Source organism: Parasteatoda tepidariorum, chromosome 8 (genome assembly GCF_982258835.1).
Source record: "Parasteatoda tepidariorum strain Cologne lab strain chromosome 8, Ptep-v5.0, whole genome shotgun sequence".
Taxonomy (NCBI): domain Eukaryota; kingdom Metazoa; phylum Arthropoda; class Arachnida; order Araneae; family Theridiidae; genus Parasteatoda; species Parasteatoda tepidariorum.
Window position 1 is genome coordinate 56451985 of NC_141762.1, and position 27992 is coordinate 56479976.

Below are 27992 nucleotides of genomic sequence, written 5' to 3' on the forward strand. Positions count from 1 at the left end.
CTTTTATTTTGGACTATTTTTTCCAACCAAAATTATTCGATATTAAAAAAACTAAATTTTTTAAAATGTTGGAAACATTTTTGCTTATTTACCTCCATAAGAAATAGGATCACTTTGTACCTTAATAAAATTTCAGTCGGTTTTAAGGCGAATAACACGTAAGACAAATTCTTAAAACTTCTTTTCCATTGAGAATAAAGTTTTACCTGCTACTTTCGAAAAACAGCAGAAGTGATATATTTTCTAATATATTCAGTACAGTTGCATGTTAAAATATGCATATCCAAATGAAAAAATTAAATAATTAATTCCAATAATCAGACGAAAAATAATTAAAGAGTTATTCACTTTGTATTATGCTGTAAAAGTTGTTTCGATGTGGTATTATGAACGCAAATAAACGAGAGCAATTTTCATTGAATAGCACTTTATTTCAAAATAAATATATAGCGATTTTTTTTCTAATCAGAAAAAAGTACTTCTTTCTATTTTCACCATATGAACAGGCACCATACACTTTGATTCTATTAAATTCTATGGTCCCTACATTTTCAAAAAGCAGTAGTTTCCAAGATAGAGGCACTGTGGTTATGACTAGATTCTTTCGGCACAACAGTTTAGAAATAAACAGACTTTGCCTGAAGTGCCGTATAATATTACATACACACAATTTCATGTACATAAACAGGCAAAAGGAAAAGTGTTTTAAAAATTTATGCATAGGGCTAAACAATAATGTTTAAATAGATAGATACATACAAAAATACAAGTTGTTTATGTTAGTACATATGGTAGGAAAATACATATATCTTAAACCTTTTCATTGGTATTGAAATTGCAAGGCACCCTTTGAAATAGCATAAAAATATTAGCTCGACAGTATATGTGTGTTATGAAACGTTTACAATGGGCGGCTATATTAGTAACTACATTAATACGTTACATGTGACAATAGTATGTTACATGTTGAATGTATACACAATACAATTTGCTAACACGAATACGCAAGCACACATCCACATATGAATATAAAACAGTGAAATAAATATTAACAGTTTAAAAAAAAAAAAAAAACTAGCACTCAAGCAATTATTTTTACTCCCACCCTACTGTTAAAGAAATTTTTAATGTAAAGTTTATCCAAAATTATGCACACCTAACATGCTTCATCAGGCGCAAATGGGTTAAGACTAGAAAAATATATCTTAGTTTATATAAAAAATAAACATGAAATGTAGAATTAACATATGATACCGTATTCGTACTGATAACCATGGACGTCGTTGGTGTGTGGGGGGGGGACTTCTCTACAATTAGATGCATCTTCCCCCCTGAATTTTTCAGAAAATTTTCATGAGTTATCATCGGTTTGAATTCATCAAAGTTAGAAACGACAAAAAAATAATTTAGCAAATATAAGAATTTTTTATGTGTAAAAATTAATTAACTATTATAATTTAGTCCCCCTCAAAAATCCCCCCCCAGTGACGCCCATGCAGATAACATTAACATAGCGAAGCATTTTAGTGCAAGCCAGTATGCAACAGTTTAAATTTACCCTAAATTCCTCATATAAATGACGTTATGTTTTAATCTAATAAATTTTCTATTCTATTATTTCTACATTTATGCGATAAACTACTAAAAGTATAAAATCTCAGACGAAAATTATCTTTCTATCAGACTTAAATTCATCATTTTTACAGAAGCAGTCATTAAGACGTTGTTTTCAAAGAGAGAGTATATAAAATGTTGTATATTTATATAAAATCGTACTAGAAATTGATTTGAAGTAGCACCAAATCCTTATTATATGTTTTAAAATGTGCTGATCCCTGTGAGTAATATTTTGTCCGTGAAATTTTACAACCAAGAGACAGAAAACATTACAAAAAGAAAAAAAAAGAGAGACATTTAACACTTTTTTTTACAAGTTACATTTTGAAGGAGTATGTAAATGAAGGATGCATCTCTTTCCATATACCTTTCATGACATTAGTATTTACAATTTCAAAAAATAAGTCCAATGTTATAAGTTGAAAGTTCATATAAAGTACTAATTTGCTGCAAATTTAACAAGGCGTCAGCTTTTGTCCACGTTGAACCATACTAACTTGTTATCAATAAGAAGTAGTGCGATAATATGGTTCGACTTAGCCCCATACTAAGAATGCAGTAAATTTTAACAATATTATATTTTAACAAGTTTCAAAATAGCTTCAAGTGTGTACTAATCTAACTCCTGTAGTATAGAGAGTGTTAAAAAAAGGCTAAATTATTGATCAATAAAATATGTTTACAAAATACAGATATTTTACAAAATTTATTTACATCCTTCATATACTTACACCCACCTTCATTAAAAACGTGATTTAGTACATTATGCACTAATATTATTTTTCTGAATATTTATAAAATACATCATTATTACAGTTTCACAATGAAACAAACACTCTATCTTACACATTGCTTCCAACAGTAATTATTTTGTTTGCGCACTTCCAACAATTATGTCGAGTAATCCTAGCAAACTCTGTAGCATTTACAACCTTCAAGGAATAAGGAATCCCGTTCTCGGTTTAGATCTCCATAAATTATCTCAAGTCCAATGACAAATTTTCACAGATCCGCGAAAGGTGTCATGGTTTCAGTTTTCATCATCAACTAACACCACAGTCTTGATTGTTTCGAAGAACATGCTCCAACTCCACGAGTTGGCCCATGAAGTGTAGATTTGGTGATATGATGGGTCTTTTGTTCTTCACCATTTTGTAAGCATCCATCGAAGACATGTTAGTATGGTACATTAGGTAAGCAATTACGATCGTAGCAGAACGAGAGATTCCGGCTTGGCAGTGTACCAAGACGGCACTGTTCCGTTGTCGGGCTTCATCTGAAAGGAAATAAAGTACATCAGAAGGTTATTTAACTAAAACTGAAACTAATATAGGCTACAAATACTAATATTTAAACAGGGCGCAATAAATTAGAACGACAGTTTTAAACGATTAAAACAACTCTTTGCAACAAATTCATATGATAAGGCTCAAGTATTTCTCTTAGAGTTCCTGTTTCTAGTTCCAATTTTTTTTTAACAGATGACAGTGCAAGGAGTAAACTTGAACATTACGAATTTCCGAAATGTCCACCATTAGCCACAAGCACGTTTCGCAATTGGAGAACGAAATTGGGCTTCAAAATAAAGTAAAAAAAGCTGTTGAAGGGACTTGCAGCGCCATCTGGTGAAATTTCAATCAAAAAATTTATACCTGAAATTCTGGGGAGGGGGGAATTATGCCTGGTCACCTAAAATTGCTGTAAGAACTTTTTTTTTTCTTTCTTTCTAACCTTAACTGTTTTTTGTCCCAAATGTTTGTCTAACAGTCTATTTTTGCCAGTCTAATTTACACTGACAGTCTAATATTGGTCATCCTTTATTATTAAATTTCTTCAGTGATAAAACTTTTAAAATAAATTGGACAATTTGCAATGCATCAGTTACCAATACTTTCCAAACAAGTTATATCGTTCAATAATGTGTGTCTAGTTAGCAATATATTGAAGTTAAACTAAATTTAATCGATATTGTAGTTTAATACGGTGAGGGAGTTTTAAATTTATAAACTTTTGTTATTAAATAATAATAAAAGTTTTTAAATTTAAAACTCCTTCACAGTATTAAACTACAATATCGATCAAATTTAGTTTAACTTCAACATATTGCTTACCAGACACACATTATTGAACGATTTAACTTGTTTACGGCAAACTGTGGTAGACAGACAACGTTGGTACAACGTTGTCTGTCAACGTATGGTATAACGTTGAACCGATTTATCTGTAACCGAATTTATGTACATTGACTGGATTGCTTTGCTATAAAATCTTCTGCTGTATATCCAAAGAAAGATTTGCACGAATGTCTATCGATTTTGTTATCAGACTGCATCAAAAGTTGTTGATACAAAATGTTGGTTACCGTGAAAAAAATTATTCGATAATTTTTCTCAGTTAGTAATACCATCTGCTGATAAGTGTTGTAACTCATTTTGAATTTAGTAAAAATAGTCACTGGTTTCCGATGCAGAAAGCGGTAAACCATACAACACTTTCCGTTCATTCTTTGATTTTTCATATCATCAGTCGTTTTTATGAACAATCTGGCAAATAACAGAAACAAATTTGATTTATCGCCTTTCATGAAGTACTTACCAATAAAAGCAAAGGCTTTCTTGAAATATTGTTTGATATTTTGCTGGTAGGAATCCATAGCAGGTAAACGAAGGAACGCAAAGCCATGCTCATCGCAGTATCCGGGAACTTGGCTAGTGACATTGAGGACATAGCCGATACCCAATTCTTTTAGTCTGCAAACATCTTCGGCATCTTTGGCATTACCAACATACAAAAAAGGTAGGATTGCAGTGGCCTTTGTATTCTCCAAGTTGGATGGCAAATACTCAGAAGGACGATCTTCTTCGTTCATAGCTGGAGGGGACAGACAGGAATCGCTTTGACTTTTGGAGAACTCTCGCCATCCACCTGAAGATAGAAAAAAAAGGTTCTGTTAATTTTAGAAGAATTAATCATGCGTATTTGTTTCTTCAAACTAGATATAAGAGTTTAAAGCAACCACAACGACTGCTAACCATAACGAATGTTTGCAAACAGAATATGCTTGCAAGCTGTATAATGCTTGTAAACAACATATCATGATGGATGAGATAGGGGCTGCTTCACGGCCCAGGTGTCCAATTGAACCTCAATATTAGACTAGGACTAGTTATACGAGTGAATACTGATAATGAAACATTTGTGTTACCACTTTTGTTGTTTGATGTGGGTTTAATCGCAATCGATGTCAACTTAAAAATGCATTTAAAATGTATTATTTTAATCTAAACTAATAATTTAAAGTAAGAAAATTCAAGTATTTTGCAATTAGAGTAAAAATGTTAAAGTCATACTGAAACAAATTATTTCCTTGGCAAGCAATTAAGAGTTTCAAATACTACTATTTTTCTATTCTATTTTACTTCAAGTATTGTATAGTTGATGGGCGCTATATAATGAGAATTTTTTTTATACGTAAAAAGTGCCATTGAAACCTAGCCATTGGCTTTAATGTAAATACACACTTAATAATATTTTAACGTCTTTCGAAGTTCTCAAATTTGATTGTGTAAATGAAATTCGTTATACACTTATGTAAAATTCGGAAACTAATGATTATGTAACATACTGTTTGTAAATATCCGTTTACACGTAAGCAAAAGTTGCTTGAAAATTACTATAAATTATTTCTGTTCTAAGTAAATCACAGATAACACCGGAAATCATTCGTAATATTCCGGAAACTGTGACAAATATAATTTCCGAGATAATTCTTTGGTGTGTATTTTGTTTTACTTCTTTAGATTTTTTTCACACAATGCGAGTTAATTTTGAAATTAAATTTTTTTTCTTTTTAAATGACGCACAGATATCTTAAAAAATTCAATCAATTAATTTTAATATCAATATGTAGTAGAGTACACTACTACATATTGATAATAAATGTTGTACTACTACATATTGATACTCATTAACTAGTTTCCAAACCTTATCATCGTAGATAACATGAAAATATAAACTCTAACGTTCGTTAACAACACCAAATAGTTTCTAAATCTCACTAATAATTTGAAAATATCAACTCTAACATTGATAACATCATTAACTAGTTTCCAAATCTTACAATATGAAAATACCAACTCTAATGTTCATAACATCAAATTTTATACATATTGATAACATAAAATTTACAATTCTAATTCCATCAACTAGATTCCAGATTTTCGTTATCATCATTACTTTTTGAATCCCTTAAGTTTTTAAATTGTGTTAAACTAGCCTTCAGATTTTACATATGCGCATTTTATAAAGATAATGAAATATTGCATGCATTTGTTAATTGCAACAGCTATTTAATTTGATTAAAAATGTTCGAACATAAATTTGCATAGAATCAGAATGATCTAATTCATTCTATATTTCAATCACTACAAAATACTTACACTTAATAATTAAATTAACGCATTTATAATGAAACTGTTAAATTAGATACGTTCATTCATTTTTTGTTACACTCACTCAAAACATGTAAATATCATATTTATTCGGGGGGAAAATGCAAAGTTAAACCTATTTACGGCTTATATACCTCAATCTTTGGAAGAGTGCATTGTTCGCTTTTTAAACTAGTATATATATTAGAAGTAATAGCAAAATTAAATATTCATTTCATTTTTAAAACTTTAGGCAGCATTTCATACCAACTTCTAATGTAATAGCTTTAATGGGGGAAAAAGAAAAAGAAATCATAGGAGCTTATTTAATGGATAGTCAATAATGTCATTTTCTCATCTCCTTTTATTTATTCAGTTGAGCTCTCCACTATTAACCCAGATGCCTCTGTAAAGTGAATCACCACAGAAAAATCCATTTTTTCCTCTCTTATGTTTTTGTTGCTTATTTTTAACTAAGAAGTTCTCATAAATTAATATTCTTGTTCTAATAATTTTACAAATGAAATACTAAAATATATAAAGAGGGTGATCATGTGGACCCCCTCTTTTTTCTCCCCCCAAAAAATCGGAGTCTGACACACACGGCGGGAATAGAACTGTCAACGTCAACCGTTGAATGACACACGGCCATGTGTATGACGTCATCAGGTGACATCACTAAATTTTTTTTCTTTTTTCTCCGGGACGTTCGTTCACATTTCGGCCGGAAAATTTGGCTCATTGTTTGATTATCCTCTTCCCCCATCATGCCCGTGTACACAGAAGTGATTTTTTTTTCTCGTTTTTCTATGAATTTTGCTCCCAAAATAAATGTTGAATTCACGTTGAGGTGAATGAGATGTTGTCACCCTCCTCTTGCGGAACAGATGCGTGCGCATATGCATAGGTGACTAATATTTTTTTCCTAGTGAGAAAGTGGCTTAAAAAAAACACACGAAATAGTTCCTTTTAACCATAAATCGTTTGCAACAAATTTAAGAGTGTCCGAGATGGATTATATTTTCTTCGCCCTCCCCCCATATCGTGTATTACATGAACATCACTTCCTAATTTATTAAGTTATTAATAAGTTATTGAAATATGTTTTTAATTTTACCAAATTTTGAGTTTGTAAGAAAATTTAAGAATTATTCCTTCCAACAATAAATCGTTTGCAACATATTTAATATTCTATTTTCTTCACCTCTCATATGGTGCGTTATGGGAATATGACTTTCCTATTAAGTTATTAATAAGTTTTTTGGAATATTTCATTTATCTAACGTAATTTTAATTTTTGAGCTTTTAAGAAATGATAAGAATAATTCAAAGATATAACAGAAGATTTAGTAATGTTCGAAAATGTTCAAAATATACTTACAACCTTAAAATTTGATAATTTTCATAAAATATATTTTAAAGAACAAAATGAAAAAAAAAAAATTCTAAATTTATAAGTATGGAATTGGTATTCGTGCAGTTCTCCATTGGTTAACAGTGAGGGTGAAGAAATGAGAATGGTATTAACATATTTGTACTACTATTTAAATTTTTTTCATTAACCCCTTGGGGACGGGTGATTCAGAAAAGCATTCGTACAAAATCGGAATCAAGTTGTAATTAAATAAAAAACGGTAACTTAAATGTGGTCGTTGCTAATTTGGCAGACTTACTTTGATTTTACTTTAATTATTGTTAGTTTAATTATATATATAACCAATGTTAATTCAAAGTATAACTAAATAGTTTTATTTTGAACAAAGTAATGGTGAATTAAATAAATCAAACAATTATAACTCCGCCCACAAATAAACTGCTAAAGAAATACTTTGATTACCAGTTTTATATTTTTACAATGATTGATGCAGTTTTATGCTGTCACGTATTTGTGACAGTCGGCGCGAAAGGGTTAAGAAACTTTTGACATCAATGCAAGATTTGTATTCGGGTATTAGTGAGTTAATATAAGTTTTAACTACTCATATTCACTTTTGTAAAAATATTTTCTATCGTATAACCAGAGAGCCTACTGTCTCAAACAAAAAAAATCTCTTTTAGTGAATCTGTTAAACACCACTACTTTTGTTAAATCTAACTCCATATCTACAGTATCAGATTTGTTTATTAAAGTGTTTCATCAACCTTTCTGAAAATAACGTTTAATCATGCTGATACAATTCTGAACAACTCCAAAATCAAACAAACACAGTTTAGAGCAAGCTGCTCAATTTATTTTTGATTCCTTTTTAGTTATTCAAGCAAAGAGCTTGATCATTGCTCAACCAAAACTGTTCTAAAATTCCAGATGAATGGGATAGGGGCCGCTTCGCGGCCCAGGTGCCCAATAAAATCAAAACACTAGGACTAGGACTTATTAAAGTGTATCTTAAAAATTACAAAGCGCTCAAAAATCCTTGAACATCATCGGATTTCGAAAAAAGATCTTTTACACTAGCAGAGCTTAAAAATGCTTCTTAAGATAATGTGAACACTAATTTATTTAAAATATATGTTAATTATTATATTATATATGTTAATTATACATTAATTTCTAAGAGGTGATTTTTGATGTCAGTTTAGAGGTGGCTAAAGGTAAAAGGATCAAAAATATTTCGAAATGTTAAATAAACGATCTCGTAATAAATCTTAAAACGTGGATTGAATGAGGTAAATCATCTCAAAATCATCCAAGCAATTACGAAGGAGCTATCTTAGGGAATTTTACAAGTGCCGTGGAAATTCTCTGCGTAATTAATAGATAGGTTTTCCCCAAAAGTCAAAGAAGAAAGTACTTTTCCGGTGGCAAAGCAGCAGAAATAAAGAAAGGCTTAACAACAAAGATGTGCAGATGTGTTGCAACTTTACTGACACTGTGGCAACTTGTTGGGCAATATATCTCTCGCCATTGTTGATAAGATTCTTTGATTTTGTTATGATTACAATGGAAAGCACAAATTGGTGAAAGAATATGAAAGCTTTAGAGATTTTTTTCCCCATTTTGGAAATTCAATACTTTTATAAAACAGAAGAATTGTAATGCTTAATTATTTTTCACATTTACGATAATTCATTGTTACAATTTTTAAACTTAAAAAATGAGAATTAAAATAAAAAGGAAAATCCCTAATTGGTGAAAAGTCTTTATTTATTGTAAAATTAATTAAAACTCGCCTTATCCAAACTCCGTAATTACTTTTTAAAAGCATTAAAAAAATTTTTAAATTATTTATGAATACAAATAATGTTACATAATTTTAGCAATATATTTAAATTTAACTCTTTTGGTTACTGGCTTTAATTTTTTGTTTTGACAAGGAAACGACATTTTGAAGTAAATTGTTTGTGACTAAGGTATTTTTACAAAAGCCATATAGCCGAATTATATTACATTATAGCCGTATTAGGATATCTGCAATTTTTTATGAAAAAAAAATATAATCGAATTAAAAAGAAATATTATTGTTATTATATTACTTTTTATTGGTACTATTATTAAAATTATTTAATTCATCATTATTATTTGTGTAATATTTAAAAACTAAGTGCTAATAACTCTTTCAAAAAGCGGAGCAAGTTGGCATCTCCGTTAAAATCATCACAACACACTTAGTCTTTTACGTACATCATAAAACTATTTAAATGTTGTAGTAGTCAATACCAGCTTAACTTAAATGTTGAATTATAAAATTTGCTACCACTTTAAAAAAAAAATATTTACAGAGACCCCGACTACTCGGATTCTCCGTAGTTTCAGAAAATATTTTTTTCTAGGGGTAACAAGAGTTTATATTTTAATAAATTATAATTGAAAGAATCTTGTCCACCACTAAACACATATAATTTAAACAGAAATAATTAAATAAGGTCATCGAGACTAACTACGTATTAAGTTCTAATAGGTTTAAAAAAAATAAAAAACTATCAGTTTCAAAAAATTCATTACCATTGAAAAAAATAAATAATTCGCAACAGTCTCAATTAGTTGAAGTCTCAGTATTGGTGAAAAATTTCTGACCAAAACCTTATAAGTTAGCTGGTCTGATAATTCAATACACCTGTAAGTGGTTTACCCCACCCCCTCCTGACATGAGAAATGTGATTTTTTTCAAAGGAAAGTAACATTGTGGTCGAAAAACCAGTTTTCACATTAACGAAAACTTTAAATAGCGTGAAAATACTAAGGAATTGTAAAAAATTTCAATTATTCCCCTACCCCATGCCTTAGAGAATATATGTTGCTATTTTTACAAATTTAAAACAAGTAGAAGCACTCATGGTGGAAAAGAGATAAAAAAAAAAGGGAACTTCGTATCTACCAGTCCCCAGATAAAAGGGGACAACAAAGAGTGGAACCAGGTAACTCAATAAAAGGATCATTACTTTTAATAAAAACTGGAGATATACGTCTGTGAAGGCATTTACCAGTCCCCTTTCCTTATAGCGCGGGTGTTACACTTCATTTTTCCCTGAGGACCAGGTTACGCATGTTACACCCCACGAAAAAACCCCTTCCCCCCGTTTTCCAATGAAAATGTGAAGTTGAAATAGAAGAGTGTGTCTATTAGTCAGCCATTACCGGTGAAATGATTCTGAACAAAAGTGCCGACTCAGAGGCCGTGACGTCATTATATTTTATACCACCCCCTTTCCCCTCTCTTACGCGGCAGCACGCTTTTCTACTTACCTAGAAAAGAAGACCGATAACGGGCATTTGAAAAGTGAATGTGTTTGTCATTCATATTCCACGAGATAGCCTTGTGGTGCTACGATTTGCTTGCTGACGATTGCGAAATGGTGGTGGCGATAAGAAAAATTGGGGAAAGTTGCCTTGAAGGATAAGGTTTTTCATACGAAAAGGGATTTTCGATGTGTCATTAAGATTTATTGCTAATTATTGATACACATTTTCGCAATCGAATCTTTCGTCCAAATATAAATAAGAATTAATTTATATCAAGATTTCAGCACAAATTTTAATGATGTTTGTTTTTAACATAAACTATTTTATCGTCCAAATACAAATAAGAATTAATTACCAAGTTATGGGTAAAAAAAATTTGAAAGATTCTAATTAATAAAGTTCTTTCCGGCAAACGATATTTCCACTCAAATACGAGAAAGAACAAGCGGAAAAGAACATTTGCCCACAAATTTTACTGATGTTCTTTATAGCAAACGATTTATTTTATCGTCCAAATACAAATAAGAATTAATTTACATCAATATGTGCGCACATATCTTAATGATATTAATTTATTGAAATACAAATAAGAATTAATTACCAAGCTATGGGCAAAAAAAATTTGAATGATTCTAATTAATAAAGTTCTTTCCGGCAAACGATATTTCCGCTCAAATACGAGAAAGAACAAACGGAAAAGAACATTTGCGCACAAATTTTACTGATGTTCTTTATAGCAAACGATTTATTTTATCGTCCAAATACAAATAAGAATTAATTTACATCAATATGTGCGCACATATCTTAATGATATTAATTTATTGAAATACAAATAAGAATTAATTACCAAGCTATGGGCAAAAAAAATTTGAATGATTCTAATTAATAAAGTTCTTTCCGGCAAACGATATTTCCGCTCAAATACGAGAAAGAACAAACGGAAAAGAACATTTGCGCACAAATTTTACTGATGTTCTTTATAGCAAACGATTTATTTTATCGTCCAAATACAAATAAGAATGAAACATCAATATTTGCGCACATATCTTAATGATATTAATTTATTGAAGTACTTTCCCGCAAACATTCTTCCGTTCAAATACAAAAAAGAACTAATATACCACAAAATTTGCGCACAAATCGTATAGATGGACTTTTTCACAAACAATTATTCCGACCAAACATAAATAAGAATTAATTTACATCAATCTTTAAGTTAAAATCTGACGAGAACAGTTCACAATTTTTTTAAACATCAAATTTTTTCAAATTATCTCAAATTTGAATAAAATCCATTTAAGAAAATGAATAAATACTTTATTTTCTAGCCGAATTTTCTTTTCTTTTCAGAATAAAGTAACTAAGATAAGAAATGGTGTTTGAAAGAAAGCTGATCGAAGAAATAATAAATCATAAAATGCAAAAATTCTTCGAAAACGAATTTCAACCAAAAAATAATAATAATAATAATAGCTAGAATTTTTTTCTCCTTATAATGGACAGCAATATAATGCTTATATCTTTAAATCACAAGTCGAATAATCAACGTTAAATGTAAGCAAATGTTGCAAGCTTTTGGTTATAATAATTATAATAAATAAATATTATCTACGGCGAAATCTCTTTTGTTACATAAAAGGTCGAATACAAATCAAAAATTGTGAAAGGTACTAAAATACAAAATAAATAAATGCATCAAATATTTATTAGTATTACTCATTTTATGCTCTAATAAATAACGCAATTAAAATACGAAAGCATTAGCAGAGATTTATAGCCGAAGGCATCTAGGCAGCTTTTCGTTTACTTAAAAGACACAGTTACCGAAAATAACAGTTAAACAAAAAATACATGGAAACAAAAATTTAAAACTCAATGCTTAAATGTTTGTATGACACTTTTTTTTAAGAAAAATAATGTTTGCTTTTCCTAATATTGCTTTTAACCAGCTGGATAAAAAAATTAAAACTATAAAACATGAAATTTCAATATTTATAGAGATACTAACAAATCATTTTTGATAATTTTTTTAACAAAACTTTGATCTCCTTTATTTAAATAAACAAATAAATAAAAGATAAATAATGCATTAAAGATATGAAATGAGTCATATTTTGTTCTGGAGAACAGACAACGAAGTTTATTCTTATTATATCAGCATTGTAAGATAAAATATTAGATAACATACAGAACAATCATTTTTATTTTACTTTGTCTCCTTTGTTAAAAATTGAACTGAATGAAGTTACATGGGCTAATCACTCTTAGAACATTTTAATTCTATGAATCCTGAAAACTCCATGAGTAAGCTGTCTTCAAGAAACTATAACATTCGTAGTAAATTTTCTATAGGAATCATTGCAAATTAATGTTTTTAGAACAGAGATTCTCTAACTGAATTTTTTTTTTCTCCAAAAGCTAAAGAGGGGAGTATTCGAACGATCGTTTAGAAATTTTTCTACCAGTTTTTTGAGGACGCTGGTCAGTTTACTCTAGAGATAAAATTGTGGAATAATTAATGAATTCCAATAATTACGAATATTTTTTTTTGAATATAATTTCGGTTTAATGTTAATGATGTAATTTTTTCCTTTAATCTTAAAGCATCTATACATATGATAAATAATTCTGACTCATACATAAAAGATCTGATAAGTTTACAATGCTTTTTTACCTCAATTAGGAAAAATCTTCCGCGAAATATAAGAAATTGATACCAAGAAAATAAAATCTCCAATACGCATATTTTAATAAATGCCTGGAATTATAATGACTTCTAAGTTTAAAATATATGTTTCCCTTTGCTTCTTCTAAGATAGCAAACAAATTCATGGATTATGCTAAATCAGCTGTTCCCAAATGGTGTTCCGCGGAACCTTATATCTCCTTGGAACAGTTAGAGGAGTTCCGCTAGATAATACTTTTTATAACTAATGATGCGTTTTGGTAACCTCTGATTATATTTAGATAATTTATAATTCATAATTAGATAATTCATAATTAATTTTATCTTTCGGTTGCTTTTATGAAATTTGTCAATTTTCGCCTAAAATTAAAAAAAAAATGGCACTTTTTTTATATAATATTTCTAATAATACTATATTGTATAAAGTACAAAAAGAACAAGCATTCGTTTATAAAATATTGCACTGGTATTTCTTATTGCTCTTTTCAAATCAAAATAAAATAACTAAATTCTTTAATAAAAAAATATGTTTCTTAACCAAGTCAATATATATGTCTCTTAACCTTAACCACCAAAAACAAATGTCATAACTAGACTAGATATAGCATAAGGACTGCAAATTTAACTAATTTTAAAACAGGACCTAAAATCCTAATTTAAGATTACTGATAATAAAACAATGAAAAATTTTAAATATTAAAAAAAAAAAAAAAAAAAAACAGTCTTCTGTAGGTTATAACGTTTACAATAACCTTCATAAAATTTTTTTAAGTCGAAATTCCGCCGAGAAAAGGGAATTAATTATTTAGGGAAGAAGAAAAAATGGAACCCCCGGGCTAAGTACTTTTCGTTCTTCCTTAAGACGTCTTCTAATTTAGAAATACAGTAGGGAACCGATTATCCGGAATGATCGGGACCATCGCTATTCCGGATAACTGATTTTTCCGGTTTTCTGAATCGCTACAAAAAGCCGTTTTTTTATTGTTAAACCCAACTAAAAAAAAAATTGGAAATAATCTTAAAAAGAAGAAAAAACGATGAAGTAATACACTAATGATTATTTCCAAAATGATGGTAAGGTAAACATCTTTCAAAATAGAAAGAAAAATTCTAAAATCTTATGAGGAAAAAAATTTATTTTTTTTAAAAATGGCGGGCAAATTTATCGAATTTCGTTCCGGTTTTCTGATTTCCGGACAACGGGTTCTGTACTGTATCATATCTTTACATTTGCACTACAAGAAAAAAAAATATTTAGAGGGAGAAAAAAGTAATAATATAAAGGAATTAAACTGAAACAACGGTAATATCTACTCAAATTCGACAAAAATAAATGCATTAATTCATTAAATAATTCTAAAATCCAATGAATAATAATCTAAAAAGGGCATCTTTCAGAGATAATTAAAATATTGAATTAAGGGAAGGGAAATTAAATTAGCGCTCTATTTAAATTAACCCTTGATCCGTTAACGTACCATCTCCCCTGAAACAATCTGTTCATCCCTTCGGTTCAAAGGTAAAAAAATGATAAAGAATGGAACTTAGTCAGCAACCACCTGCTACAATAATTGTCAAAAATGGACTGAAAGTCGAGTACAGTGACGTAATCCTGGGTGGTCTGTGATTCACCGGCCCACTCATTCCATGAATCACATCCCCCCACCCCTCAGATATCGCTGTCCTCACCTAACCATCACCCAACACCCACTGATCAAAAGGAACAAACAACACGATAACGAGAAAGCGGTGGTGATTTCCTATAGAATATGGTTCGAATTTGTCGGATATCGGAAAGAGGACACTCCCCACCCCTTACCGAGAGGGTTTCTGATGTTGAGATGATTGATCCGTCATGATGTTCCGACAATGGTCAAGTGCTCCCAGCAGAAATTCTTGAATTTTTTTTTTTTTTTTTTGCAAGATAAAAGTATGGAGACAAACTTGCATATTATCGAGTCTTAAGACTTCTGTAATCAGAAACATGTGAGTGATTAAAAAGATTTGGTCTAGCTGATTTGGGAAGAAGTTAAAAGATTGCATTAGTAAAGGCCTGTTTATGAGATCAAAGTTCTTGGACTAAGATTGATTGGAATTGATGGAAACTAGTTTTGCTTGGAGCTTGGATCGTTTATGTAAACGATCATCCAAGTTCTTGGATGATGGTAGAGCATATTCTACTTTCCAAGTCCTTAACCAATCAGCTTCTAATGTTTTGTGACGTCAACAAGCAGGCATCAGATTATGTCATATTGTTGTTCGCTTTCATTAATTTTTAAATTTTAATTTCAACGTTTTTCGAAAATAAGATTGAAAATCTGAAATGACATTTTTATAAGTTGGTTTTTTTCCAATTACTTTTTGTTCGGAAAGCAGGGGACTACAATGTATGAGAAGGGTCAAAATTTTCTTTAAGAAATACGTTATTAATGTTTTTTATACTTCATTTTTAAAAATATATAAAAACGTGTATTTACATAATTCTTAAACAAAAACCTACATATTAGCTCACTAAAATAAATAAAAAAGTATGCGCGTCGTTTATGATTAGTATCATTTTACAATGTTTGTTATTTATTAATTCATTGTTATAAAATAGCATAAATTATCTCAATTTTAGTTACTGCTTACTATTACATTTTAATAAAATGAGCTTTTAGGAATAAAAAAATAATTGTTATAATATGACAAATTGTGTGTTGTTTCGTAAATAACATACCCACTCAAAATTAATTACAATACAAGAATCAATTAATTAAACGCTTAGGGAAAATAATTTCAAAGTAAATCTTAATACATAAATTATGGAAGTACGATTCCAAAACACATAAGCTAAATATTAGTTCTTATTTCGCCAGCTAAGCATATATTTTTTTAAAATCACAAGTTTAATGATTCAAAATTGAGGGGGGCAATAAAATGAAAATAAAATAAAGCTGGAGCCTTTATTAGTAAATTCTTTAGCACACTAAGAAACCAGCTGCTTTTAATCGGTTCTAAAATGAACATAATCATCCATGTGATTCATATAACAACTTCAAAACCAATTGTAAAAAAATATAATAAAACATTTTTATTACCGATATTACGACTGGTACTATATGACACACCAAAACAAAACAGAAAATGTCAGAGAATTCTACAAATGATTGTTGACTAAGATTAATAGATCGAATTCGTTCATGAAAAAATAGCAATCGACAAGTGATAGTAAAATAAATAGAAATATATCCTATGACTCTAGTACCTAGAATAAGGCGAGCAGTGTCCTCAAAAAACTGGTAGCGCTAAAGCAGTTACTTTTCAAATATTTGTGTAGAAATTTTACAACCGATTTTTTAGTTTCTTGAAGAGTCTGATCAGCTTACCCTAGAAACTTTCTAAAAAAGAATTAATTAATGAGAACAATTTTATTTCGAGTTTGTTTGTTTGTTTCAATCAGGCGTACAACGAAAGATGTTTTCAAGTGTATGTGATTTTGTTTTTCAATTAAAGATTATAATTCAAAGTTAATTTAAACACTTGTATGAATCATATTTTATTATAGAGTAATATGTTAAAATTGTGTAATTTTATGATTTGTAAAAACAAGCCAAACTAGAATTTGAAAAATTATTAGGTTTTGTAGAGAAAAGGCGTACAATTCTTAAAATATTCAGCAAATAATTCATAAGTTCACCTAAAATCCCACTAAAAAATGCCTTTTAGCATAAAAATTTCCTATGTTTTTCTTGAATGAAATAAAATCTATGACCTTTAAAGGTGGTATGTTAATTATTTTGCACTCAAATGATTTAATAAAGGAAACATTTTTGTATCCGAAAGTTTACATTTTTAAATGCATCATTTTCCATTCCGATGATTCACCACATGTTTAGTGATTATTTATCCCACTTAAAAATACCTTTCAGTTTAACAATTTCCTCTGTCATTCCTGAATTAAATAAAATCTATGACCTTTAATATGGTTACGTTGCTGACCATTAATGTCTTGAGTCAAATCATCCATGCATCCTGAAACTTAAATTTTCAAATATATAATGCATCAACTTTTGTGCATCTGATCCACCATAATGCATTAGTTATTCCTATTATAAATACTTTTTAACGCAACGTTATTCCTATTATAAATACTTCTTAACGCAACGTTATTCCTATTATAAATACTTCTTAACGTAACGTTATTCCTATTATAAATACTTCTTAACGCATTGTCATTCCTATTATAACTACTTCTTAACGCAACGATTTCCTCTAATTAATAAATCAAATAAAATCTATGACGTTTAAATTAGGTATTTTAATTACGTTGCTGACCATTAATTTCCTGAGTCAAATCATTCCTGCATCCGGAATTCTGAACTTTCAAATTTTAATGCACCATCTTCCGGACAGATCAACCACATAAGAAATTATTAGTTACCAAACTTATTAGTATACCTTTCAGCTTTACAATTTTCTCTGCCATTTCTAAATCAAATAAAATCTATGACGTTTAAATTTGGTATTTTGATTGCGTTGCTGACCATGAATTTTCTGAGTCAAATCATTCCTGCATCCGGAATTCTGAAATTTCAATGCTCCACCTTCCGGACAGATCACCAAAGTTATTAGTTACCAAACTTATTAATATACGTTTCAGATTTACAATTTTCTCTGTTATTTCTAAATCAAATAAAATCTATGACGTAAATTAGGTATTTTAATTACGTTGCTGACCATTAATTTTCTGAGTCAAATCATTCCTGCATCCGGAATTTTCAATGCATCACCTTCCGGACGGATGATATTTACCATAGAAGAAGCGATAAGTTATCCCACTCAAAAATGCCTTTTAAGTTAACAAAAAACGAAGCATGACACAAGCATGGTCATGTTTGAGAGAACGATGACTTCACCCCTATCGAAACAAACCATACCCATTAGGTACTTCATCAATCCATAAGTGACTAACACAGCATTCCCCTTTGTCCCAAAGATTGGTTTACCCCGCCCTCCTTCTCTAGTCTTGGGGTTGACGATGATGCCATACCACCAACTTTTTGCTAATTCATATGCTGCTGAGTCAGTCCAAAAAATTCACCCCAGTAGGCGATATTTTTAAAACAGTTAAACAAGATTAAAACGTGGGCTCCAAGAAACAAACAACCAACCTTGAACCCTTCTCCATGGTTCACCTGTAGATATGGTTCTGTTCTATTCTTGATCTACGACTGTCCTTGAAGTGTTGGAATTGGGAATTCCCTTACCAACATTCCGAACACCCCTCTCTCTATTACGCGGATGCGGTTTCTTTTATATCGAACAGGTCCACTATCGAAAGAAAAAAGATTTGGAAGTTTTTCTTTTCGTTTTAGGTGTAGCATGAAAAAGAAAACGAAAAAAGATAACAGGCGAGTTCTCTAGAATTTAATCAAGAAGAGGGCCGAGAATTTTTCTTTCTCGTATGGGGCAGTTTTATGGTTGACGAGTTAGGAGTTACGATGTGGGATTGGCGCTTTTATAACGAAAGGTTATGGCTCTTGATTGATTCAGATTTGAATGGGGGGGGGGGAGGAAAAAAACTTGTATTTGCAGAATGATCTCTGGAACATTGCAGCCATAGATTTTTTCTAATATAATGGATAAAAATTTATTCAATTTCGATTTATTAAAAAACAACGACTGTAGAGGAGGTTCAAAAGAATTAATCATTTGATGCTTGATTCGAAATTGAATAATTAATTCTTTAGTAAATGTTTTGAATGTTAAATTTGAGAAACTCATACCAATAAATTTTTATAAAATTGGGAACTTGCTTTATTATTCAACGCTTTTTAGCAGTGGCGTGAAGAGAGGGGCCATAGGTATCTAATCAAAGAGGTTCGTCGAAGTAGCGAAAAATTACAAATTTAAATTGAGAAAAAATAAATTTTTTAGCACATTTGGATTAAGCAAATTATTTTATAAAAAATAAATTATGATTTTCAAACAAATTTAATGATGAAGTTACAATTAAAATTTTAATATTCCTTGCATGTAAGAAGAAGAAAAAAATGAAAACATTTCGTTGGTTTAGCATAGATTAATTTTCACTTATATTACATAAAATGATTTAAAATATGGATTTAGATTTAGCTTTTTTATAATTCAGACGGTAGATGTCACTTTTTATTTTTATTTTTAAATTCAGTTATTAAGTCATAGGGCGGATCAAGAACTATAAATAAAAATTCAAAAACTAGAGACACAAATGAATTAATATTTTTATTTATTTATTTTTTTGCTATCACTTTTAACTATTTCGACAGACCATTGAAAGCCTTCTAATAACAACGAGAAGATGATAAGTACGCCTTTGTAAATCGTTGTTGTTTTAATTCGCATTTGGGAAATTACTCTCTTTCTATTTAAGAGAGCGCAGTTTCTAGAATAATTTCAACAGTCATACATTTTAAAAATACTTAAAAAAGTGAAATGTTAAATAAGATACCAAGCAAATTAAGCCAAGTTTTCTTGCGAAAATGAAAATAATTTAGTGCTACTGTTATTTAAAGTGTCATGAAATTGAAAAATCTTTCGTTTTCTTTTGCTGCAATTTCCATTGTAATTTGAGTATGAAAATTAACCATATACATTTAAAGCTTAATCTTGTTCTGCAATCGCATACCACTTTTTACCCACTTATAAACAATTGTTAACCCTTTGACGCAGAATTTTTATTCAATATATTTTTTATTATTTTGTATTAATTTAGATCAAAATAATAGAGAAATATTATATTTAGCAATTTAATAATTTATGGTTATGAAATACAGTATTAAAAAAAACACCTGTGCACTTCCAAATTATAATTTTTCGAATTTGTTATTATTTACAACTATTTAGATCTAAGGGAAACCAGTTATTCATCGTTGGAATTTCTTAAATTTACAAAATAAACAATTGGTAATTTTTTGAATATAAATGAAAAAAAAATTTTTCAAGCGACCTTTTCCTGGAATTTATTTTTTAATACAAATATAATTCCGAGAATATAACAAAGTTTTAGAAATTATTAGAATGTTTTTGTTTTTTTTTTATAATTAAAAAACACCAAAATATATTTTTGCTTGTAGTTAGAGCTCCAGAAGAAAATATATATATATATATATATATATATATATATATATAAAAAACGAACACCGGTGTCAGAGGGCTGAAGGGTTCTGTTAACTACAATGATAATCAACAGAAGAAATTTAAACGCAAATGTATTACTATTTTTACCAACTTTATGTTATAGAAATGTTCATAAAATAGTAATAAAACTGAGTGCATAAGGATGGTTTAACAAACATACCTCTTAATAGGACGGGTTTAGCTCCCATGTCCCTGATGGATGCAATAACAGGTGAAAGTGGATGATCATCAGTGACTTGATCAGCTTCAGATGTCCCATCGTCGTATAGCACAACCTCGGAGCCCCGACAAGTTTGTAACTTTTCTTTAGCGTTTTGATCTGAGACGAGATCGCATAGTCCAAGTCGTCCAAGTTGCAGTCTCCGACGACTGATACGGTCCGCACACCGTAAAGAAACTGCGCCGGACACGTGCCCTTTACCGTAGGCAAAGGTTGGTCGGCAATCCAAAACTAAGGGCATCGCGCCCCCACCTTGTCTGAGTGCAGTGTCCAGCTCGGACGGGGAGACCAACTTCAGATTTTCAGATTGGTGGGATGAGTTTTTAACGGGGCGCCGCCGGTGGTTAGCGCCCCTGTTGGAGTTCAGGTAGAGCAACTGTGGTCTTCGTCGCCCGTGATGATCAGATAGTATCGTATTTCCGGGAAGTTGTACATCAACACCCCCAGACATATCGGAGGGCAAAAAACTGTAAGAAAAAATATTAATATTAAATATTACTCAATAAAATAATAACGTATTATTATTATTTATTATTATAATAATTAAACATAGTGTAAAAACAAAATAATTAAAAAAAGCATAGTGATTTGACTATTGAATAAAATCTATTTCAAAAATAAAAGTTTTAAAATCTGAAAAATTTCTTTAATTCGATAATAAATTACTTAGCCTAATAGTTAAGATAGCTATATTCTGAATGTACTGAAATATTAAACAACAAACTTTAACTGTATTTTTTTTTCTTAAAAATTAAAAACCGTAATTTTCAATTTGTTTTTCTTAATGAGGTATTAATAAAGTTAATCATTGTTGAATTTTGTGATTAAAAAGTTCCATTATGTCTGTCAAATAAATAAATTTTTATTAATAATAATTAGCTCACAACAATGTAATCGTAAAGCTTTTGTGGGCATCAAAATACTTATTTATTACCGAAAGCACTCTTAATTTGTTATTCAAGATGATTATAATGACATAATTATTATTGGAATGCATGAATATATCTAGAAATAAAAAATGATTAAAATTTTTATTTTCCCAGCCAGATGAATGCCCAAATTTAAGGCTAAAATGAGACGAATTAGAAAATTTTGTATAATTTAGATTTCAACAATAAATATTGAATTTAATGTGATCAAAAGCTGGGAGGAAAATAAAACTTCAAGATAAAAATATAACAGAGAATTATGTTCATGTATAATGTATCGGAGAATTAAATTTTTACAACAAAAAACAGTCAAGGCTACTTTGTCATATGCAAGTAGAGGGGGTCCCTCAAACAGACGTCTTACAATAAAACGGATAACGGATATTCCTTCTAATTTACCTCCACCTTCCTTTCACATCAGCCGCGAGACCGGGAAGAGCGGAAGTGGGCAAACTCATTTCCGGTGTACCCACGTGTGAACCATCTGTATCTTGACTTCTGTCTGCAAAATTCAGCCCCTCCCATGCCTCTTACTTTTCTCTCACTAATCAGAAAAACCAAACGATTTGCTTTTAAAAAATAATGCTACTTCTTTTCAATAAAATGATCAAGCGATTTTATTTTTCATCGAATCGCGCCTTCTTTTAAATAATTATTTATATTTAAATACTGTTTAATTTGTAATTAAATAGTTATTCTTCACTTAATATATTTCAGATTATATTTTACTTAATTTCACGTGAATCAAATCTCAATTTTTTAAAATATTTATTTTCAAATTGCATACTTATTTAGATTTTAAAGCATGGGATTATTATTTATTTAAATTAAAACAAACTAAATTTAAATATATATTACCGTATTTAAATAAGGACATTTTTTAATTATGCTAAATTATGAAGTCAAACATAAATTAATGGTTTATTTTTTTTTTTTTTATCTCAGGCAGGAGCTTAAAGTTTATTCTGTTCGATAGACCAAAAGAAATATTTGAGGGAAAAAAAAAGTTTGCAGATCAGGGCATTAACTTAGATACACTATGAAGTCGAAAATAAATAAATATTTAAATTATTTAATGTTTACTTTCTCTTTCTCATGCAGGAGCTTAAAATTTATTCTTTTCGATATTGCCAAATGTATCAAGTGAATCTATTCGAAAAAAATTTTTTTTTGCTCATAAGGACAGTAACTAAGATTATTATGAAGTCGGGAATAAATTAATAGTTTTATTATTTAATGTTTTCTTTCTTAGATAAGAGCTTCAATTTTACTAATTTTGACAGTGTTTGAAGGGATATTTGAAATAATTATGCCTATGAAGACATGTTGCAAACATTGAGATGATGTACTTCATATCCAATTGAAAAAAAAATATATGTATGCAAAACAGAGTGTGTCAGGGGGGAGGAGGGAAACTGATAAACACATCTTATCCTCTTACTTAACGCTTTCGAAAACAATAAAAATTTCGCTCTAAATAAGCGCAAATTGTTTCGCATACAGAAACAAGAATTACCTGTTCTCTTAAACACATTACTTGAAAGGTAGAAAAAGTGAAAGAAAAAGAAATCGGGAAAAAAAACAATGCAAAATAAAACATTCGAAATAAGACCTTCCCAAATCACCGTTTCAGTTTTTTTTTCTGCCGTTGGCAACGTTTGGTGAGTCAGAGTTCGCTGCTGCCAAAACGTCCTTGCTTAAACTTCCAACTATTCCATCAGACAAGGCCTTTTCAGATGAAAGGGGGAAAAAAAGTTCCAGCTTGGTAGTTAGTCTACAACATGAGCGAGGAAGTTCGAAAATGCTTTTTCAGCAACATGAGCTAGAGAAACGAAGAATTAGATGTTGAGTCACGATGACCTCAAAAAACACAGACAGGTGGAGTAAGAGCTTCGAAAAAGAATTGGAAAGAAAAAAATATCTAATTTCCGAAGAGCTTATTTCAAATTTGAAAAAAAAAAAAAAAAAAGTGTTGCTCAGTTTGTTACTTTTTAAAATTAAATTAAATAAAAACAATAATGTATGATGTTAGTTGTTTTACGCAATTGTAAGTTACAGAGAGATTGAAAGAATAAATTTCTTTTTGGTTTTGGAGGAATATTTTTAGTGACTTCGGAGTTGCGTGAATAGAACCTGAATAAAATTTTTACTTTGATGCAGTAAATGTCTTGAGGTAAAATGGGAAAAGCTAGCAAGCCAAAGAGTAGATCTATTTAAGCGGACTAGAGCAATCAAAAAGGATAAAAAATTCTAATATGTATGTATAACAAATCAATACCTCTGGGGGTACCGATACAGAAGTTTCCTTGTCTTCTGGATTGGTTCAAAATTACAAGGCTACGGCGTTGAACATTTGTAGTCGTAAACCCAAAAATTGGGTCGACTGTTCAACGGCGGTCATAAAATAAAATAAAATATGTATGTATAAAGAATCGATGACTAAAAAATTAATCGATGCAATTTTCGACTCATTTTTTCTATTTTTTTTAAAACTCTTTTAGGATACTCTGTAAATAGCGGTGTACTCTGTTGGTTCCAGTCATTTGAGTCATTTATATAAACCATTAAAAAATCACTTGTTTTTCCTCCAAAAAGTGCTCAGCGGAATCATAGGGCTCGCTTTTGGGAACCGCTAATCTAGCCTAGCACAACTGCGTGAAAAGAGCAGGTCTCAAAACAAACTGGAGTAAATAAGACTAAATTTTTATTTGGAAGCATTTAATTGTTTGGGATAAAATGGAAACAGCTAGGAAGCCAAAGAGCTTGTACTGGAGCAATCAGAAACGATAATTACTCACGGACAAATAAATTCTATTATGTATGTATACCTTAATTGTTTCTTTTTAATCTTTTCAGCATAGTCGGTAAATAGCGGTAGGATAAAAACTGTTCCAGTAATTTTAGTCAATTATATAAACAATTAAAATTGCACTCATTTTTACCTCTAAACTACACAGTTATTAATCTAAGTCTCCCATGTCGAACGGGGCTTAACGGTTTGCACTTGGTAGAGGGTTTGAATCCCACTCTAACCCTGGATGTATTTGTGATGTTCTTCTCTAATTTGTCAAGGTCATATATGCCCACTTGTAAAAAGCAGCACACAATCCTGTATTTGTATGTGCAATTATAATGTAATAATAATTAATCAACTATTTCATATTTTGCAAAAATACAAAGATAAAGAAAATCACCTCAGTGGAGCGCTAAATATCTTAACTAAATTTTCTAACTAAAATTAAAATTTCCGACTTCGTGAAGTTTTAATCGTATTAGAATAAAATAGAGCAAAAGTAAAATATCTTAGAGTATGCACAAAGCGCGAAAAAAAAAAAAAAAAAAAAAACGGACCACCCTGAATAACTTTTCATCTAATGATTGGATATTTACGTTCCAGAACTCAAACTTTATGATTCAAAAGAGTGACCTCAAATATGTTAATTAATTAGTGCAGACCCTATTTTAAGTTACAAAATCGGACAAAAAAACGTACTTTCTTAAATTAAACATACCTTTTTTTCGACTGATTTAGATTTCTTCTCAAAATATAGGGAGAAGCTGCTTTTTGGAAAATATAGTCCAAATAGTTACGTCAAGAGAGCGGTCTAATGTTTGGATCTTTTATTGTTAATTTTATTTTTTGCGTATTTCACCATACCTCAAAAACTTTTTTTTGTAAATCGCAAAATTTTTGCACAAATCATAAAAAACATTTATTTAAACATTATTTCATGCAAAAATAACTTTTAGTAGATATATTTATTACTTTTTAAAAATTTTATTTAATAATAGTCGCAAAACTTTTTTAATTGTAAGTTAAAAAAAAGTTACGTTATTTTAAAGAATGTAATTTTACATTACAAAATAAAAAATTTGAGCGGAATCGAATTTCAAAAAAGTTGTGTTTGAAAATCAGTTTTTTCTTTCTTTTTTTTCGGGAAAAGTTATACAGGGGGGGTTTGTTTATTCTTTACGCACTGTATTTTTTTTTTTTTTTTTTTTGAATAATAATAGCTTATATTACAAATAAACCTACTTATTCGAAGAACAGAAATAAAAAACTAGTTCAATTTTTTATTTTTTTTTCGGAAAAGTAAATTGTGCACAGCTGCTTTCATAATATTATAACTTATATATCTACTTATAAAATCTATTACAAGTAAAGAAAATATGACTTAATTTTCAATTGTTTGTGGTGGTCACAAATATTTTACAACACCCTCTCGAAATAAGCTAGAAATTAAATGGTTTCAGTGCTAGTTTTTTTAAAAAAATTTTTTCTTCTTTTTCTGGAAAATTAGATTTTTCAGATTGTTAAATTTCTTGTAAGTTTGTTTCTTATCTTAAAAATAAAATTTTATTGAAATGTAAATATATATATTTAGAAAAAAATCAAGAAGTTTTACAAATAATGAAACATTTCAAAAGTGATAAAAAAAAGGGATTTTGTTACACGAAAAGTAAACAAATGTCACTTTTAATTCCATTGTTGTTTTTTTTTCTTTTTTAATGCTTAGTAAACATGAGATGTTACGAAAATAAATTACACCCTCCTACGTTGAAAAAAGAATATTACATTTAAATTTCTTAGAGCCGAGGCTTGTCCTTGTCGGATAGGTAAATTTTTTTCGAAAAGGTAAATAGATAGAAAGAAATTTTAATTTTCAAATTTATGAATATATAGGGATACATTTGTATTAACCAAAATATATTGTGATAAAAAAATTAAATACATCTCCTTCAAACAAGTTAGAAATTAAATAGACCTATGCTAAGTTTTTTAATATAGAAAGTGGTTGCTAACGGGGAAAAAAAAATTCGCTCAACTTAAATGTAAGTATATAACCACTTTTTACCTTATGTGATTATCTTAATTATAATTTTTAATTATGAAGCAATTAATGAATAACATGACTAATTGATAGCAATATTAACAATAAATCTGGTTTACCTAAAATCTAGTAAATTAAATATTTCGTTTCATTATTTTTCGAATTGTATCTAAAATATTGCCAGCAAATTTTCCCTAGAAAACGATTTTGCAAACATAAAACTATGTATACATATTTTTACAGAAACCTTATACATGAAATATACAGATTTCAAAAAGTAAACAAGTGAATCGAACCAACCCATGCGCAGTATTTCAGCTTTATTAATATTTTGTATATTTTAGAGAAAAAATAAAACATTTATTTCATTTAGGATAAGTCAAGTTCTACAACTTAAATGAAAAACACAGATAGTTTTTATTATTTTGAAATTCAACAGGATTTTGCATAATTTTTGCAAAACATTTTCTGCCTTAATCTTATGTGTTAAAGTAAAAAGGAAAGAAAAAAATATATATATAAACAAACGAATAAATTTTTTTTTACTGAGAACATTTACGGTAATATGCACAATATCACAGCAAATATTTAAATTTGTTTAATTTACAAAATTTTTATCTTTTCAAAAATTAACAGTATCAGAAAAAATTGCTACCAATGTAAACATATGTGCTAAATTTCTTATTCCCATCACGCATAGGCATCATTCATTATCAAATTATATATGGAGAACTCCGTTAAATGGATTACGTCATTCAAAAAATCGAGAACGAAAAATTGTTCATCTCCTTTTACATTTATTTGTGCGTAAATATTCATGACTAGAATTAATAAAAACTAAGAAGAAAAGATAAAACTAACCTGTTTAAATGAGGTCTTCGTTTTATGGAACACTCACAGTAATCCACTTTTCTTAGAAAAGTTCTTTAATTTTAAAATAAAAGAGTATGGAAGTTAATTTCCTGCAAGCTCTCTCTCTCCGCGATCTGCGCAGGATCCGATATCTGAGTTGTGAATGTTTCTTTACGTTAGCACCGGTCCTTTGCGTCAACAACCCGATGACTCACTCTCTGTTCTAAATGACGTCAGCTGTGCATGGAGCATGACGTCACGAGCCATGCGGCATTTAGGACAAGCTATTTGTAGTTAAAACGCATGATGAATGCATTTTTTTTCTTTTCTATTCCCTTCTTTATTTGTGATCTGTGGTCGTTGATAGATATATTTTTTTATTGAATAAAAAAAACCGTGTGAAATAAAATTGATTAAGTTAAACTTGTAAAAATCTGATGGTATCGCAAAAACAATTTTTTTCTTTCTTTTTTCTTAATTGAGTGAGTAAGAGAAAAATTCTCTCAAAAATGTTAGATTAAGAAACAAAAATACATTATCATAATCCTCTAAGAATATTCCGTTTGCTTTTTATGGCACTCTTT

General features: G+C 29.6%; 2 protein-coding genes across 2 annotated transcripts in view; one reads left to right on the forward strand and one right to left on the reverse strand.

Annotated features, from left to right (window-relative positions):
* The window catches only part of LOC107451212 (uncharacterized), an 81824-nt gene that overhangs the window by 12916 nt on the left and 40916 nt on the right, over window positions 1–27992 (forward strand). The window lies entirely within an intron of this gene.
* Window positions 411–27760, reverse strand: LOC107451213 (dual specificity protein phosphatase 10). Its single transcript, XM_043043296.3, has 4 exons — window positions 27418–27760; window positions 20736–21262; window positions 4213–4542; window positions 411–2893 (listed from the first exon to the last, which is right to left on the reverse strand). The coding sequence occupies exons 2-4, from the start codon at window positions 21244–21246 to the stop codon at window positions 2661–2663; spliced, it is 1074 nt and encodes a 357-aa protein (XP_042899230.1). The 5' UTR covers window positions 21247–21262; window positions 27418–27760; the 3' UTR covers window positions 411–2660.

Coding starts and splice junctions, on each gene's coding strand:
- LOC107451213 (XM_043043296.3), bottom strand. CDS start 21,246: ATGTCTGGGGGTGTTGATGTACAACTTCCCGGAAATACGATACTATCT. Junction 4,543..20,735: donor TAAACCCGTCCTATTAAGAG/GTATGTTTGTTA, acceptor TTCTATCTTCAG/GTGGATGGCGAGAGTTCTCC. Junction 2,894..4,212: donor GAAAGCCTTTGCTTTTATTG/GTAAGTACTTCA, acceptor ATTTCCTTTCAG/ATGAAGCCCGACAACGGAAC.